Here is a 19,298-nt window from a genome sequence, read left to right as displayed (position 1 = left end):
TTTTGTCTGAACAAAAAAATAACTACCAACATGTTCCGTGGAGAAAAAAAGTGATACACGAGTTCCAATGTTTGGATAATCGTTGCGATTGGAGGATAACTGAGGGTTATCAACCAGGATCAGCTCCTCTGTTCTCGAGAATGTAATATTTTCAGATGGCAGAAAGCCAGTCTCTTTGGCATTGACAATGAGTGGCAAAGAGTGGAATGTAAGATAAAGATACTGGTACTCAGGCTAGGCAAGTATATGCCATATGCAATGAATACATTATGTGCCAGTGTAAGTGTGCAAGCCAAGTTCGAGCACGGTTCATGTGTTTGTGCTTGCTACAATCTCTGCGTGTGTGCATGTGTGGTGCACATGACAGCCTACACTCCCAATGAGTTGTGTGGAGGGGTGTGTTGGTCACAGCCCCAGACTGGGTCAGGAAACAGCTGTTCCTCCAAAACAGAGGCCCGGGCACTGACAGTGTAAACACAGCCAGAGGCTTCTTCCAAGTCTGACTGATCAAACCCTCAGTAACAGCCTATACCACCGATCTGGTTGGGATCAACACGCTGCTATTTCTCCTAGAGTCCTAACACAGAATAACCGCTTCAAGTCCCTCAACCATATAGTGACAACTTAAAATGAGAGACTAAATAAATAAGATATAGCTATAACGATTGACATGTGTAAATACAATAGACTGGAGCACTACAGGCTCAGTCACCAGGCATCAGTGTGAGTGAAAGGAAAGGACACAGGGAGATTCTGTCTTCTCTTATACTCCTCTGTCCTCCTCTCCTCCGTGACCCGGAAACCGATAAGTGGTCGAGTGTGTCAACTCAATAATAGGTGAACAGAGAACTTTGCTTCTCTCCTCAATTGCCTCCTACAGTCGAAGATACTCATGTGTAGTGCAAAGTGTTTTCAAATCTGCCTCATCCCCTTTGAATCAGCTGTTGTATTCTCAAAGGAGAAAAATGTTTTAATCACGAATTACCCTTTTATCTATAAAATGTCTCACACAACTAGCTAAAATAATTTGTTCTACTTTAGGTATTTATTTTAGGATTCCACCCTTGCAAACGTGCTAGTGGAGAAGAAGAGTTTAATTTCATACAAGTTTTATTTTATTTATTTTTTATTTCACCTTTATTTAACCAGGTATGCTAGTTGAGAACAAGTTCTCATTTGCAACTGCGACCTGGCCAAGATAAAGCATAGCAGTGTGAACAGACAACACAGAGTTACACATAATATAATAATATAATAATATATGCCATTTAGCAGACGCTTTTATCCAAAGCGACTTACAGTCATGTGTGCATACGTTCTACATATGGGTGGTCCCGGGAATCAAACCCACTACCCTGGCGTTACAAGCGCCATGCTCTACCAACTGTGCCACAGAAGGACCACATGGAGTAAACAATTAACAAGTCAATAACACAGTAGAAAAAAGGGAGTCTATATACATTGTGTGCAAAAGGCATGAGGAGGTAGGCGAATAATTACAATTTTGCAGATTAACACTGTAGATGCAAAGTGCATTTGTTTCCATGTTTCCTCTCCTTCACTACTCTCCTCGATTACCTTTGACAGTTTTTGAAAGGTGTCAAGGAGAGGACGGAGAAGAGGATGCGAAGAGTCAAGCTAAACCATTTGAGAATCTCCCCACAGCTTTGAACTGCACTTGACAATGCTGTTTCATCAGGCTGCAGTAGTTGGTTTATACTCTAGAGGGCTCTAGTGTCAACATTGTTGACATTGCAGACAAAGTCACCAAAAGCCCCTCTACTAACAGGAACTGTACTATACTGCCTGCTTCACCAGGAAACTGCATCATACCACCAAAATAGTTATTTCACTTCTTCATTCAGTTGATTGAAAAACTAACTTCCCTTTACATTTCTGTCTTTCAGGCAATTTCAACATTTGCTGATCAAGTATAGGGCTGAAGGGAAGAAACGATGCCTTACCTCAGGAATCAGTGAGTACTTCTTTATAACCAGCCACAGCCGACAGGTTAACACCATGTGGATAACAGAACTGGCAATGAACAGGACAAAACCTTCTTTGTGGACAACTATGGGACAAAGAAGGATATGAAAGCTAAAAGCATACAAGTACAACTGTATTGGTCATAACACTCACGGATACAGGTTATATGGTTTATAACTAGGGTCCATAGCTTTCCTGGTTGGATCATGTATCTGGAAAAACTCAGGGCCTTATTTATAACTGCAAGAAACAGGCAAACGAAATTCTGTCATTTGTTCAAAAACATAATTTTATATCATGCAGCATATACAGTGGGGAGAACAAGTATTTGATACACTGCCGATTTTGTTACAAAGCATGTAGAGGTCTGTCATTTTTATCATAGGTACACTTCAACTGTAAGAAAAAATCCAGAAAATCACATTGTATGATTTTTAAGTATTTAATTAGCATTTTATTGCATGACATAAGTATTTGGTACATCAGAAAAGCAGAACTTAATATTTGGTACAGAAACCTTTGTTTGCAATTACAGAGATCATACGTTTCCTGTAGTTCTTGAACAGGTTTGCACACACTGCAGCAGGGATTTTGGCCCACTCCTCCATACAGACCTTCTCCAGATCCTTCAGGTTTCGGGACTTTCAGCTCCCTCCAAAGATTTTCTATTGGGTTCAGGTCTGGAGACTGGCTAGGCCACTCCAGGACCTTGAGATGTTTCTTACGGAGCCACTCCTTTATTTGCCCTGGCTGTGTGTTTCGGGTCGTTGTCATGCTGGAAGACCCAGCCACGACCCATCTTCAATACTCTTACTGAGGGAAGGAGGTTGTTGGCCAAGATCTCGCGATACATGGCCCCATCCATCCTCCCCTCAATACGGTGCAGTCGTCCTGTCCCCTTTGCAGAAAAGCATCCACAAAGAATGATGTTTCCACCTCCATGCTTCACGGTTGGGATGGTGTTCTTAGGGTTGTACTTATCCTTCTTCTTCCTCCAAACACGGCGAGTGGTTTAGACCAAAAAGCTCTATTTTTGTCTCATCAGACCACATGACCTTCTCCCATTCCTCCTCTGGATCATCCAGATGGTCATTGGCAAACTTCAGACGGGCCTGGACATGTGCTGGCTTGAGCAGTGGGACCTTGCGTGCGCTGCAGGATTTTAATCCATGACGGCGTAGTGTGTTACTAATGGTTTTCTTTGAGACTGTGGTCCCAGCTCTCTTCAGGTCATTGACCAGGTCCTGCCGTGTAGTTCTGGGCTGATCCCTCACGTTCCCCATGATCTTTGATGCCCCACGAGGTGAGATCTTGCATGGAGCCCCAGACCGAGGATGATTGACCATCATCTTGAACTTCTTCCATTTTCTAATAATTGTGCCAACAGTTGTTGCCTTCTCACCAAGCTGCTTGCCTATTGTCCTGTAGCCCATCCCAGCCTTGTGCAGGTCTACAATTTATCCCTGATGTCCTTACACAGCTCCCTGGTCTTGGCCTTTGTGGAGAGGTTGGAGTCTGCTTGATTGAGTGTATGTACAGGTGTCTTTTATACAGGTACCGAGTTCAAACAGGTGCAGTTAATAACGGTAATGAGTGGAGAACAGGAGGGCTTCTTAAACAGATCTGTGAGAGCCGGAATTCTTACTGGTTGGTAGGTGATCAAATACTTATGTCATGCAATGAAATGCAAATTAATTACTTAAAAATCATACAATGTGATTTTCTGGATTTTTGTTTTAGATTCCGTCTCTCACAGTTGAAGTGTACCTATGATAAAAATGACAGACCTCTACATGCTTTGTAAGTAGGAACACCTGCAAAATCAGCAGTGTATCAAATACTTGTTCTCCCCACTGTATGTAAATGTAAATGAGCAGCCTATTATGCTGTAGGGCAGGCCTTATGCCGATTTATTCCCAGCTGACTAATTGTCAAAGGTCACTCACGGTATGTCTCATTGGATGACACGTAGGTGAGCAGCAAGAGGCCAAAGTTCTCAGTGATGGCACACATGAAGTTGAGGCAGCTGAGCAGCCACTCCAGGAACCTTGTGGAGAAGCGGCCCTTATAGAAGTTAAAATAGGCCACGGCCACCAGGAACCTGGGAGCAGAGTGCAGGCCAATGCAGAAGCGCCAGATATGGCACTCTGGGCTCAGGCTTATGGAGGCACTAATGGAGGGCAGATAATTGGTAACCTAAACCTCCCCCCACCCCAAAAAAAAGACAGTCAGACCATTTATTTGCCTGCATGCTACATTCTTAATAAAGGACAGGATTGATTACCTTGCAATGTGTGTCAGTGGAGTCCTGGAAATGGAACACGGAGGAGATGGAGATGCAGGTAATTAAGCCAAGCAGTGGCAGGCTGACGGTGCCCACAACACAGGACGTGAATGATAGTCTGATCAGAGGCTTGTCATGACCCAGGACGTGTGGACCCTGCAGCATCCTAGACTGGGACATCAGGGCCATATTTAGCACTAAATACACATTTTAACTAAGAATGTCCAGATATGAACAAAATAATGTATAATAATGATATAGGCTAATTCTGGATTTCATACCTAGGTTTGAGAGTTTGACATGCCTCCTGCAAAATCATGCTGCTGTTTTCAGTGACATTAAGGCAGGACTATATATAAGTTTGATCAGAAACATGCATAAAAATGATCTGAATATGATTCCATACCTCCTATTTGTAGGCTACAGCTAGGTCAATTGTTTACAGATATAGCTCTTGCATAGTCAGAGAAGGAAATGGCTTTTGTTGGCTTGAATTGAACTGTCACCACACGCCTGTGCATCATCGCATATTGGCTACTGACTATGTTCAGATTGATCTTGATCAGGTATTTCACAAATGTGTAATGTGGTCTCTAATTCATTAGCATCTGTTAATGTTCCCTTCAGCCCAGCACAACATGAACACTGAGCATCATCAACGCGATGCAGAATAAGCTGTTAACCTGAATCTTCTCCCAGCTGCCATTTTATACATATCTTCAATAATGTTTGAAAATAAATGCGGTACCAATGCAATGCGAAAAAAGTATTGAAGAGAACCGACTAAAATATATTGCGACAACCGGAAGAGATAGCAAGGTACTGGCTCAGTTGTGACCGGATGGGAGTAGCCTATAAAAAAAACGTCGTCACATCAAGAACCAGTCATGTTACACGATGTGTCTATACTGAAAAATCATTGGTGGCTTAAGTGTCACGAGGATGTGTAAGAAATTGAATTCATTGATAAGCCAACTTTACATCACGGGAGCTGTCCGTGGTGCTGTTCTTGCGCATCACCAAATACCGTAGCCTTATCTTTGACAGCCTGGCATTGCAAGTTGCCTCACAAATAGCCATATACATACTTTGAGAAAATTGGGGTATTTGGAAAAGACTCAAGTGAATGTTTTTGTTGTTGAGGATGATGATTTTTGTTCAATGGATAAGTCCCACGCGTCTTATTCAAATATATTATGTGTAAATTCCAATAGTGCTCAGTACGTCATGATGAGCCTCCACCTAGCCTCTAACCCCAGTCATCTCACGCTAACAATCATCTTTGTCAAGGCACAAGAGCAGTCTACGGCTTTCCATCCGGGAACTTAAACGTAATTGAAATGATCATCTGGTATATTTTTGGATATAGATAAGTGTAACCTGTAACAGCAAAATGAAAGTACGTGGATTTCGAGCTTCGCTGAGGTTTATTTTCTGCTTGAATATTATTCCAGTAGGCTATAGATTCTCTCTTTTGCTGAACTATGTACAGTTGAAAATGGTAAATTCCCAATGTACATATTTAGAAATGTATACCCTATGTTTAGTGTCTATATCAACACACACTTACAGTCCAGTCGCAATGATTGTTTCTCATTTGGTTTTTAAGTCAACATCAGGCAAGTGGTGAGTTAAATGGTTTCATGACTGGTTTAGAGTAGCCTCTTGACAGATAGCTTGTTGGATTTGTATTACATTAAGAGTTACTGAAGTACCTGATGTAAACTGCATTATTAATGGTCTCTTAATGATGAATCATTGTGACATCTACAGTGGTTGATTATTTCCTCTGTCCCAGTCGGATTCTGATTCGATAACCCTCACAGCTGTTTCCCAGGCAGGAGGCAGTATCTCCTGTTTAGGTATCATCTTATTCACAGTACCAGTCAAAACTCTGGACACACTGACTCATTCTGGGTTTTTTTGGTTTGTTTTTGTTTTTTACCATTTTCTACATTGTAGAATAATAGTGAAGACATCACACTATGAAATAACACATATGGAATCCTGCAGTAACCAAAAAAGTGTTCAACAAATCAAAATATATATATTTGAGATTCTTCAAAGTAGCCACCCTTTGCCTTGATGACAGCTTTGCATACTCTTGGCATTCTCTCAACCAACTTCATGAGGTAGTCACCTGGAATGCATTTCAATTAACAGGTGTGCCTTGTTAAAAGTTAATTTGTGGAATATTTTATCATATTTTATAGTTTTGATGTCTTCACTTTCTACAATGTAGAAAATAGTACAAATAAAGAAAAACTCTGGAATGAGTATGTGTGTCCAAACTGTTGACTGGTACTGTACATTAATCCTGTGGCCCTTTTCTACAGCCTCCTCAAAAGGCTTTATTGAAACAGTGAAGCTTGGTAACATCTGGATCCCCCAAATCCACTGAGACCACTGTAATCAGTTGCTTCTGGCAGTGTTCTGAACTCAATTATGTTTGTCAAGAATTTGAAATTAATTCTCTCAACAAAAAAAACAATGTAATTTAATACATGGGAAAACCATCTATTCTCATATCAACATAATTATACAAAGAAACAGGTTCAAAGATTGGAGAGAAAATGAAACGGTACAGTAAATTCCAAGTATGCAGAAGATTGCACAACTGTATTTTTTTGAAAACTCATCCAAACATTATTTGATCTTTCTATACAAATGAAGGGGTAAAAATCAGCATAAAGGACTTTAGGGTGGCAGGTAGCCTAGCGTTTAGAACATTGGGCCGATGACCAAAAGGTTGCTGATTCGAATACCCGTGCAAACAAGGTGAAAAATCTGTCGATGTACCTTTGAGCAAAAAATGATCCCTAGTTTGCTCCAGGGGTGCCACACTACTACGGCTGACCCCGTAAAGCAACACATTTCACTGCACCTCGCCAATTTATGTGACAACAAAATGCATGCATTCAACCTACAAGAACAGGGTACAGTATGTCTATTAGAGTGTATTATAGCCTATCTGTGTTTATTTTCTATGGTGGTATTATATGGCAAATGTCCCATGGATTAGGGCGTGTATCAACATATCCCTGCTTGGGGTCAACAGATGCCTCAGTTGCATCTGCTGGCTCATAATGGAAGCTTTGCTTGATCTCTTACTATAGCATCAGAAGCGTAATCTACTCCCAAATCCCCTATGTCTTAGTGTTCTGCACCCTCTGCCATGTGTTCACATGTTCTCTGACACACTAAGACTTTTACCCACGAACAGGTAACTGCCAAAATAAAGGAAACACATGAGTAGATGAGGGATACAAAGTACTGTATATTGTATGCAGGTGCTACCACACAGGTGTTGTTCCTGAGTTAATTAAGCAATTAACACCCCATCATGCTTAGGGTCATGTAAGCATGATGGGATGTGTCTCTCTGTATATGTGTGTGTGTGTGTGTGTGTGTGTGTGTGTGTGTGTGTGTGTGTGTGTGTGTGTGTGTGTGTGTGTGTGTGTGTGTGTGTGTGTGTGTGTGTGTGTGTGTGTGTGTGTGTGTGTGTGTGTGTGTGTGTGTGTGTGTGTGTGTGTGTGTGTGTCACCAGATTTAAACCCAATTGAACACTTATGGGAAGTTCTGAAGTGGCTCATGAGAGCTTTTTCCACCACCGTCAACAAAACACCAAAGGATGGAATATCTAATGGAAGAATGGTAATACATTTCTCCAATAAAGTACCAGACACAGAATCTATGCTAAGGCGCATTGAAGCTGTTCTGGTGTCTCGGCTATTAAGACTTTATGTTGGTGTTTCCTTTATTTTGTCAGTTACCTGTATATCTTTGTTCTGGCTGACATCAGGTTGTCACAGATTGTCATGTTTTAATAAATGTATGAAAATGATGTAGTGCTCACTAAATTAAAATTGATTGTGTTTTGGTTTTTAGGTGAGAATGATGTTCTTTCTCATACATTTTTAAATGACATACTAGTCATTTTAGTCATTTAGCGGATACTGTTCTCTATGCTCTGTCCTAGCCTGTTGGAGTGCTCAGAAGCTGCTGAATGATTTGTTTACTAATTACACCAGTGCCCTGAGACCAGTAGAGGAAACAGAAAACATCCTCAATGTGATCCTGCAGATCACCCTCTCGCAGATCATTGACATGGTAACAGCTTTCTTAAGTTTAAACTATGGCTATTTCAGCAATACAACAATAATAAAGAGATTCCCAAAAATATCTGAAAAAAAACTCATACATTCACATTTGGCATTTGAAATAGACGTCATATTCTAAGTGCTAAGTTAATAACTAGTGAAATGAAGCCATTGTTCACCATGTTCCCTCTATTGCAGGATGAACGTAACCAGATCTTGACAGCATATTTGTGGATACGGCAGGTGTGGGGAGACTCATACCTCACCTGGAGTAAAGATGATTATGATGGACTTGATGCCATCCGTATACCCAGTTGTTATATATGGAGACCTGATATTGTATTTTATAACAAGTAGATTGGACTGGTATTGGGTTCATCAGAGAGCTCTGTTGCTCCCACAATCCATTCCACACATCAACGTTGTTGATCAACGTCCTGCTAGTTCTGCTAGTCCTGCTAGTCATGCCTGGTTGGTCCTGCTAGTTCTGCTAGTTCTGCTAGTCATGCCTGGTTGGTCCTGCTAGTCATGCCTGGTTGGTCCTGCTAGTTCTGCTAGTCCTGCTAGTCATGCCTGGTTGGTCCTGCTAGTCATGCCTGGTTGGTCCTGCTAGTCATGCCTGGTTGGTCCTGCTAGTCATGCCTGGTTGGTCCTGCTAGTTCTGCTAGTCCTGCTAGTCATGCCTGGTTGGTCCTGCTAGTCATGCCTGGTTGGTCCTGCTAGTCATGCCTGGTTGGTCCTGCTAGTTCTGCTAGTCCTGCTAGTTCTGCTAGTCCTCCTAGTCATGCCTGGTTGGTCCTGCTAGTCATGCCTGGTTGGTCCTGCTAGTTCTGCTAGTCCTGCTAGTTCTGCTAGTCCTCCTAGTCATGCCTGGTTGGTCCTGCTAGTCATGCCTGGTTGGTCCTGCTAGTAGTGTCTCTCTGTCTCTCTTTCTATCCCTTTCTCTCTATATATATATATCTCTCTGTCTCTCTCTGTGTCTCTGTGTCTCTCTCTGTGTCTCTGTGTCTCTCTCTCTGCATTTCAGTGCTGATAGCCATTTCATAGGCTCCATGGACACTCATGTGGTTATCCGCCACGATGGCCAGATCATATGGGACTCCCCGGTTATCACCAAGAGCTCCTGTAAGGTAGGCGTATCCTTCTTCCCTTTTGATGCCCAGCAGTGCAGATTCACCTACGGCTCCTGGACCTACAACGGTAACCAGATGGACCTCCAGAATGCCATGGACCACGCCAACCTGGCTTACCTGGTAGAGAATGTGGAATGGGAGGTGAATTAATTGATCCCTTTTATTTGACCAATTTAAAATACATAGAGTTGTAACAATACACTCAATAAAAAAATCCTTGATGATAAAAACACAGTACATATTTATTCCATTGGGAAACACGGTCTAACTTCTTATCCTCTGTTTTGAACTCTTTATATTTTCCCGAATGACTGAATCACTTATTGCCATTGTGGTCCTGGTTCTCAGGTGCTGGGGTTGCCTGCCAAGAGGAACATAATTCTGTATGGCTGCTGTGCTGAACCTTACCCTGATGTGACCTACACTCTCCAACTAAAGAGGAAGGATTCCATCTACGTGTTCAACCTGCTCATCCCGTGTGTGATGATCTCCTTCCTGGCTCCGCTTGGCTTCTACCTGCCGGCTAACTCTGGGGAGAAGGTGTCCCTGGGCGTCACCGTCATGCTGGCTCTCACCGTGTTTCAGCTGCTGGTCGCTGAAACCATGCCTCCATCAGAGAACGTGACACTTATTAGTGAGGGCAATCAGGGGTGGACTGGGACCAGAATTCAGCTCTGAAATTTCTAACACACTGGCCCATTATTTTACTTGAGTCCCCACATCAGACTATTATATCTCCCTTGAGGCCCCCATTACTACCCAGATCATTATCATTTTGCCAGAAAAAAAAACAAGTGAGACAGGCCCACTAGGCTAAAAATGGACCAGCCCATCTGATATTTGCCGAAATGCCAAATGGCCAGTCTGCCCCTGAGGGCAATCATTTAGCTAGTGATGAACATGTCCGTAACACTGTAGTTGATTGAACTCCATGCACTGTCTCTGTCAAGGGGAAAACAGGACCTTTAAAATGACATCAGTACCATTAAATGATAGATAGTGATAATTATACATGTTCCTCTTTTAATGTCCCACATTGCCACCATGACCATGATAACAGCCTCCATGGCCCTGACCATCTTTATCAAGAACATCCACCACTGTGGCCCAGACGCCAAGCCTGTGCCCAAGTGGGCCAAGATCTTCATCCTGCAGTACATGGCCAGGGTGTGCTTTGTATATGAAGTAGGGGAGAACTGCATGTTTTTCCAGCCTGAGAAACAGGACCCGCCACCTCAACCTACCCATCAGAGGTGCAACAACTACACCATGAACGGACAAACGGTCCAAGAGGACTAGATTCTGAAGGTGGAAAGGGGTCAAGACGGCAATTGAGGAGACAGAAGATCAGTTGATGAGTCCCACCGGCTCCATGGGGAGGAACCCCACCAACCACTACAGTGCCTGGAGAAACGGCATGTTCATGAGCATGGACTGTAGGGACTCGCCAGGGCTAGCCGCAGCTAGGAGGAGCCAGAATGGGGGAGTAGGACAGAGTACAGGGAGAGAGGAGGTGTGTAAGACCCAGTTCACCTGTCAGCACCAGCAACTCCTCCCAAATATTGAGTACATTGCCAACTGTTACAGAAATACAAGGGCCTCAGCAAAAAGGACTGGGGAGTGGAAGAAGGTGGCGAAGGTGTTGGACCGATTCTTCATGTGGATCTTTTTCATCGTGGTGTTTTCCATGAGCCTGCTCATCATGGGGAAAGCCATTTAAATTCATAACTGGGCTGTGTTCATTAGGTACGAAACAGGAGAAAACATGTTGAAGTGAAGGAAGTATTACCTGAAATGGTGTATCAAAATGTTTTCGGTTTTACACTTATTGAGGATAACCAAAAAGAGAGAACAGGCTACATGTGCAATATGTTTGTAGTGATCAGTTTCCACTTTTCACCTCACACCTTTTTACACACTAAGGCCTAATCTGAACACAAGGATTTCATCCAGACTTCATCAATTAAATTTTATTGTTTGAAGTGGAAATTGCAAACTTAAGAAGCCTTTTTAAACCTCACATATACTACAAGTTTGAAACTTCCTGCAGGTTGATCAAATTAAGATCCTACATCTCTACATGTGGTGTGTGTTAGATCATTATTTGTCGTTTCTAACATTCATTTAAAAGTGAACATGGGAATTGCAACACCTTAGATTCACATTCAGGGATGATAAAACAGTAATAGTTGATGTAAGCTTTTTGGGTTAATTTATCAACATTTAATAACACAATGGAAATCAATTATGTTTGTGACATTTAAAAACACTTAAATAATCAGTTACAGCATCACAATATCCAGTGCTTAATTTGTAAATCGGGAGGTTCCGGGACAAAAAGTGAGAGCGACATGGGGAGTTCTAAGGTACCAAAACGAATAAGAAAAACCAATCACCTTTATATTAAAGCATAGCAGGCATACTATCGCATGTGCGTAGTGACGTAGAGCAGTTGAGTAGAGGCACTTACAAAAGTTGCACACATTGGGGAAATTATTTGTGGCCTAGGGTCTGGGAAAAAATGTGGCCTTTTATAAACGTATTTCATGCAATTCTACGTAATTTTGCATGACTGACAGAATCTTTGACACTGACAAACTGAGAATATGAGATCAGTGAAAACGACCTTGTCTTGAATCCATCAACAGCCTTTGCCTAGGAAATTCCTAAAAATGCTTTCCAGTTTCACTGACTGAACCAATGATGCGCTCATGCCAAAAGCTTCGCTCTCTCTCTTTGGTAAAACAATATTTGGATGTTGATCAAATATTTTGGTAGCCTACAGCAGCATAGTGTTCACTTTTCGGCAGGAGCCAATTGCTTTCCAACCTGTGCTTCCCCTTGACTGTTTTTGAAATATTGTGAAAAAATGGTTTTGTCTGCATGCTGTTTTTTCACGGACAGATATGCCTCGCGTTCCCTACTGTAGGTTATTCATTATTACTGGGCTACAATCCACAGCTAGGCTATTTAAAAAAAAAAAAAGCTATTGATCTTTGGTGGCTAGATTATAGGCCTTCTCATGGTGTAGTAGGCTATTCTGAATGATTTCATTAACAGACAGCAGTAATTCTATAATTTTGGCAAATGTATTTATCGGGGGTGCTGCGGTTCCTTCAGAACCATTCGCATGGCAATGGTTCTATCAGGAAAAATGTATAAAGTGCATGAGAGATGAGAGTTGCAGGCTCATGTCTATTAGAGCAGAGATGGAGAGAGACCATAGAAAGTTACTCTAATTCTAGTTATGTGAGAGACAGAGGTGCGCTTCTCACATCGGCACGGCCAAGCGTTGGTCTCACACATCGGTTACAACGTTGACAAAACATAAACCCTGACCGACCCAAAACTACTCTTAGAATATTAGGCCCGGGATGAAAATGTATTATTTTACATAGCATTTGTTTTGGGACAGGATAATTACGAAGATACAATTTGAATGAACTTTGACCGCATTTATTGTAATTTTTACATTGAAAAAAGTGCCAATTATTTTTCATGCCATGAGAGGTACCGGATCCGGAGAGGTGCCGGATCCTGTTCTGGCAGGATTCGGCTGGAATTAAGCACTGACAATATCTCATTATACCATCATTTAGTGTATGTTTGATATAGTAAAAGTGACAATTCCACTTTAACATGCACATGATATTGTTAAGAGAAACAAAGATTATCACTTTAATTATTAGCTGTTATGTAGACCAGTCTTTATTGTCAGTTTATGGTGGATTGAACTGTATGTGCAGATCCTGAACTGTATGTCATATGCGTTGCTTTGTTGTGCCAACTTGTATTCCTTACTGATCTCACCTCTCTCCACAGAGAAATATTTAATTAGATCTGCTCAGACATCCAGCAAGTCTCCTGGCACATTACTGCATTTTGTATAGCTGAATATTGTAATTGACTGTTTATCCCCACAACGGTTCAAACGTGTCCCTGTTGTACACCGTCAGAGTCGCCCTTACCAGAACAGAGCCTTCTCAGCGCAGCCGTTATCTCTTTGTTTCTTAAACTATAGATGATGGGATTTATGACAGGAGTCAGGAAGCATTTACCGATAGATATCAAGATTATTATTATTATATATTATAAGATTATAACTTTTACAGTGAATGTTTTCAGATTTGGCACTGAGGTAGACGCAGGAGTGAGCGAGGTAGAAGGGGAGGACAACAGTGAGATGTGCGGAGCAGGGAGAGAAGGCTTTCATACGGCCCTCTGAAGATGCAATACATGTCGATCAAAAAGGTTGTGTCCGAACAGGACAGTGAAACTACAGGAGGAAGGTCACAGAACCAAAAATGTATTTTGTTGCTACAGAAGGGCAATTGTGCTGCGAAAATGACACAGAAGACAGGTAAACTGAGTCCAGATGCCCATGCCGCTGTAGTCAACAGACCGCACAGTCTCTAAGATAATGCTGCTGTAAGGGATTGCAGATGGCGACATAGGGGTCATAGGCCATGACACACAGCAGCATGCTCTCGACGGTTTGAAATGACAAATACACATACAACTGGAGGAAACACGCTGAGTAGGAGATCGTTACGTTATTCCACAAACTCACTGCTATCATCTTAGGCAGAACACTGGTCGATATCACAATGTCTACGAGGGACAGATGGCTGAGGAACATGTACATGGCTGACTGCAGCTTGGGGTCTGTCGCCACCAGGGTAAGTATGATGAGCTTCCCAATCAGGATCATCAGGTAGACCACCAATAGGAAGATGGCCAGCTCTAGGTAGACGTTTTTCAGCCCGCTCTCAACCCCAATGAAGAGGAATTCAGTCACAACTGACACGTTGGTTTGAAGGCAAGAGTCTTCTGGAGGTCAAGGAAGATCATTTTACTAAGGGGCACAATATCAGCATTTGCTTGAGAAAGACAGAAATAGTTATTATTTTGTATGACACACTTACTTTCTACATTTTGAAAGCTGTATTCAGTGCATGTATGTTGTTCACACGCCAGATGTTCATATTATTTGGACTATTTCAGTGAACAGACACAAAAAAAGACATACAAACACGAATAATGAATCTCTAGTATGAACTACATTTAAAAATAAACTATTTTGAATAGCCATTGATGCAAATGATGAAGCTGGTTTTGTACCTTATCAGCTCGGAGGTTAGTAACCTTCCGGTTACTAGTCCAACGCTCTAACCACTAGGCTACCCTGCCGCCCCTGATTGAGAGGGGTTTGGGTTAAATGCAGGAAACACATTTCAGCTGAATGCATTCAGTTGTACAACTGACTAGGTATCCTCCTTTCCCTTATGACTGAAGCACATAGTTTCTGATTAATTATGTCCAACACTTCATTTTGATCCTCTAAAATGTCTATATGCGTTGATAAATGTTCAACAAACTCCATTGGCTAGTTAGATATTAACTGCAAATGTTGATATAAAACAAACAGTTGTGTTGCCAGCAGGGAGTTGTACATGTCCTTTTAAATGATGTCACGCCCTGACCTTAGAGATCCTTATTATTCTCTATGTTCGGTTAGGTCAGGGTGTGACTCGGGTGGGAAAGTCTGTTTTCTATTTCTTTGTTTTGGCAGAGTGTGGTTCCCAATCAGGCAGCTGTCTGTCGTTGTCTCTGATTGGGGATCATATTTCAGTTGTCATTTTCTGAGTTTTGTGGGATCTTGTTTTCTGTTTAGTGTCTGTACCTGACAGAACTGTGCGCTTTCGTTTTCACTTTGGTTATTTTGTTTGAGTGTTTAGAAAAAAGATATATATCATGAACACTTTCCACGCTGCGCTTTGGTCCACTCCTTTCGACGAGAGCCGGTACAAATGATGCTTAAATGTGTGTGATAGTTTTCAAATCTGAAAGCTTAAGTCAATACCAACCCGAAATGTAGAGACATTGGTTTTACCTGAAATGTATAGACATTGGTTTTACCTTGCGGAGTAAACTTTTACCATGTCTAAGTAACAGAATCATATTCTCCAATTCAGACCTGCGCATTCATTGTTAAATAATAACATCTATAAACTATCAAAATAAAGGAAGTCGCACACTTCATATACAAACTCCCAGCAACTCATTGGGTATTTACCAACGTTTCAGCATCACTGTATGTTCCTCAGGGTCAATAATAATGGGATGTAAACATGGTGCATTATGGAATAACCTTATTGAAGACAGGAGTTTCAGGACAGAATCCTCTGTTTGTTCCTGAAACTGTAAACAAGTGGATTCACAAGAGGAGTTAAAACATAGTTGACAATAGACATCAAGATGATGACATTGAAATGAATATGATGTAGACGCATGAATATTCAATGTAGAAGGTAATGACAGCAATGAGATGAGAGGAGCAGGTATTTTTTCCCGCCCTTCAGATGTGGCAATTTTGCAAACGATTTGATGATTTTACAATATGACCAAATGATGACAGTGAATGGAACATACATCACAAATAAAGCACATGCGAGGAATAAATCTATCAAAAATATTGTTTCCAACTTGACAATGTAACAGTCGGAGGATAATAACAAAACCAATACATTATCTGATGACTACTGAAAGCTAGTTTTGATGCAAGAATGACAGTCAATGCTGGAAGCCCATGTTGTTGAGGCCAGGAACATACACCTTGATTGTCATGATGCTGTTGTGGCGTAAAGGATTGCAGATAGCAACATAGCAGTCGTAGGTCACAGCACATAGGAGAAATCCCTCTGTAGTTTGGAATGTCAAATAGGTATACATCTGCAAGAAGCGACCTACAAATGAAATGGACACATCATTCCACACACTGATATCATTTTAGGTAGAACACTGGTGGTTATCACAAAATTGGTGAGAGACAGATTACAGAGGAAAATACACACTGAAGTTTGGAGTGATGATCACCAGAGTGACGATCATGTTGTTGCCGATGACGAACATGATCTATACCAACAGAAGAAAGATGGCCAGCTCTGTGTAGATCTCCTTGAGACCCAGTTCCTGTCCATCTAACAGGACATCTGAAAACAGGCTCACGTTGAACTCCAGTGGTTGAAAAACATCTGAAAAACATCATGAGAGGAATGAGATTTTAATCTAAGAGCATGCATCCACGAAGCACTGTCTAAAACACATACTGGTATATATTTACATAGCATATAGTTGGACACAGTGTAACTTATAGGAACAGATTGTTAAGTTGTATAGTTGTTATGACATTATTATGAACGTCAAACATCTGTATGCAGTAGTTTCACATGCACACAGACACACAGACAGACACACAGACACACAGACAGACACACAGACAGACACACAGACACACAGACACAATACAAAACATTAAGAACACCTGCTTTTTCCATAACATAGACTGACCAGGTGAATCCAGAGGAAACCTATGATCCCTCATTGATGTCACTTGTTAAATTAACTTCAATCAGTGTAGATGAAGTGGAGGAGACAGGTTAAATAAGGATTTTTAAGTCTTGAGACAATGGAGCCATGGATTGTGTATGTGTGCTATTCAGAGGGTCAATGGGCAAAACCAAAAGACTTAAGTGCCTTTGGTAGTGAGTTTGAGGCGCAACGGTTTGTGTCAAGAACTGCAACGCTGCTGATGATTGTGGAAATGTGAAATGAATGTAGGAGTATACAACACATTAGATCTGGTGAAAGATAATTCAAAGAAAAAAACATATTTTTTGTACCATCGTTGAAATGCAAGAGAAAGGCCATAATTTATTATTCCAGCCATGGCGTAATTTAGATTTTGGCCACTAGATGGTGGCAGTGTATGTGCAATGTTTTAGACTGATCCAATGAACCATTGTATTTCTGTTCAAAATTGTGTATCAAGGCTGCCCATGTCCCCAAAAATCTTGTTGCAACCCCTATTACTAGCCTGTTCAACCTCTCTTTCATATCGTCTGAGATTCCCATAGATTGGAAGGCTGCAGTGTTCATCCCCCTCTTCAAAGGGAGAGACACTCTAGGCCCAAACTGCTGCAGACCTATATCTATTCTTGGGGCGGCAGGGTAGCCTAGTGGTTAGAGCATTGCACTATTAACCGGAAGGTTGCAAGTTCAAATCCCCGAGCTGACAAGGTACAAGTCTGTCGTTCTGCCCACTGTTCCTAAAAATTCTACCTTGTTTCTACCTCTACCATTTTGAATCCCACGTACCTTCTCCTATGCAATCTGGTTTCAGAGCTGGTCATGGGTGCACCACACTCAAGGTCCTAAACGATATCATAACTGCCATAGATAAGAGACATTACTGTGTAGCTGTATTCATTGACCTGGCTAAGGCTTTTGACTCTGTTAATCACAACATTCTTATTGGCAGGCTCAACAGCCTTGGTTTCTCAAATGATTGCCTCGCCTGGTTCACCAACTACTTTTCTGATAGAGTTCAGTGTGTCAATTCGGAGTGCCTGTTGTCTCTGGCATTCTCTATGGGGGTGCCATAGGGTTCAATTCTCGGGCAAACTTTTTCTCTGTATACATCAAATGTCGCTCTTGCTGCTGGGGATTCTTTGATCCACCTCTACGCAGACGACACCATTCTGTATACCTCCTGCCCTTCTTTGGACACTGTGTTAACTAACCTCCAGACGAGCTTCAATGTACAACTCTCCTTCTGTGGCCTCCAACTGCTCTTAAATGCAAGTAAAACTAAATGCATGTTCTTCAACTGATCTCTGCACGCACCTGCCCGCCCGTCCAGCATCACTACTCTGGACGGTTCTGACTTAGAATATGTGGACAACTACAAATACCTAGGTGTCTGGTTAGACTGTAAACTATCCTTCCAGACTCACATTAAACATCTCCAATCCAAAATTAAATCTAGAATTGGCTTCCTATTTCGCAACAAAGCATCCTTCACTCATGCTGCCAAACATACCCTCATAAAACTGACCTACCGATCCTCGACTTCGGCGATGTCATTTACAAAATAGCCTCCAACACTCTACTCAATAAATTGGATGCAGTCTATCACAGTGCCATGCATTTTGCCACCAAAGCCCCATATAATGTTCTTGTTACTTACAACCTCATGCTAATCACATTGGCCTATGTTAGCTCAACTGTCCCGTGGAGGACCCACAAATACTGAAAAGGTTAAATTGTTTAACTTTGGTCAAAACGTTTTGGGTTGCCTTCCACAAGCTTCCCACAATAAGTTGGGTGAATTTTGGCCCACTCCTCCTGACAGTGTAACTGAGTCAGGTTTGTAGGCCTCCTTTCTCGCACATGCTTTTTCAGTTCTGCCCACAAATGTTCTATAGGTATGAGGTCAGGGTTTTGTGATGGCCACACCAATACCTTGACTTTGTTGTCCTTAATCCACCATTTTTCCACAACTTTGGAAGTGTGCTTGGGTCATTGTTCATTTGGAAGACCAATTCGCAACCAAGCTTTAACTTCCTGTCTGATGTCTTGAGATGTTGCTTCAATATATCCACATAATTTTCTATCCTCATCAAGCCATCTATTTTGTGAAGTGCACTAGTCCCTCCTGCAGCAAAGCAACCCCACAACATGATGCTGCCACCCCCGTGCTTCATGGTTGGGATGGTGTTCTTCAGCTTGTAAGCCTCACTCCCCCTTTTTCCTCCAAACATAACGATGGTCATTATGGCCAAACAGTTCTATTTTTTTTTTCATCAGACCAGAGGAAACTTCTCCAAAAAGTACAATCTGTGTCCCCATGTGCAGTTGAAGCCGTAGTCTTGCTTTTTTTACATTTACATTTACATTTACATTTAAGTCATTTAGCAGACGCTCTTATCCAGAGCGACTTACAAATTGGTGCAT

At 41.7% G+C, this 19,298-nt stretch overlaps 1 protein-coding gene and 1 pseudogene across 1 annotated transcript; one reads left to right on the top strand and one right to left on the bottom strand.

The window, feature by feature from the left end:
* The first annotated feature begins 360 nt into the window (after positions 1–360).
* On the top strand, positions 361–13,415 carry LOC118394528 (neuronal acetylcholine receptor subunit alpha-9-like; annotated as a pseudogene).
* A 53-nt stretch (positions 13,416–13,468) lies between these two features.
* LOC118394524 (olfactory receptor 1C1-like) lies at positions 13,469–16,415 on the bottom strand. The gene is made up of 2 exons (XM_052518444.1): positions 16,358–16,415; positions 13,469–14,333 (listed from the first exon to the last, which is right to left on the bottom strand). Exons 1-2 carry the CDS (start codon positions 16,413–16,415, stop codon positions 13,897–13,899), a joined length of 495 nt encoding a protein of 164 aa, XP_052374404.1. The 3' UTR covers positions 13,469–13,896.
* Between the last annotated feature and the right edge of the window lie 2,883 nt (positions 16,416–19,298).

The sequence above is a fragment of the Oncorhynchus keta genome, chromosome 1 (genome assembly GCF_023373465.1).
Source record: "Oncorhynchus keta strain PuntledgeMale-10-30-2019 chromosome 1, Oket_V2, whole genome shotgun sequence".
Classification (NCBI taxonomy): Eukaryota; Metazoa; Chordata; class Actinopteri; order Salmoniformes; family Salmonidae; genus Oncorhynchus; species Oncorhynchus keta.
Note: the sequence above shows the minus strand (reverse complement) of the source record. Positions and strands in the feature narration are given on the sequence as shown.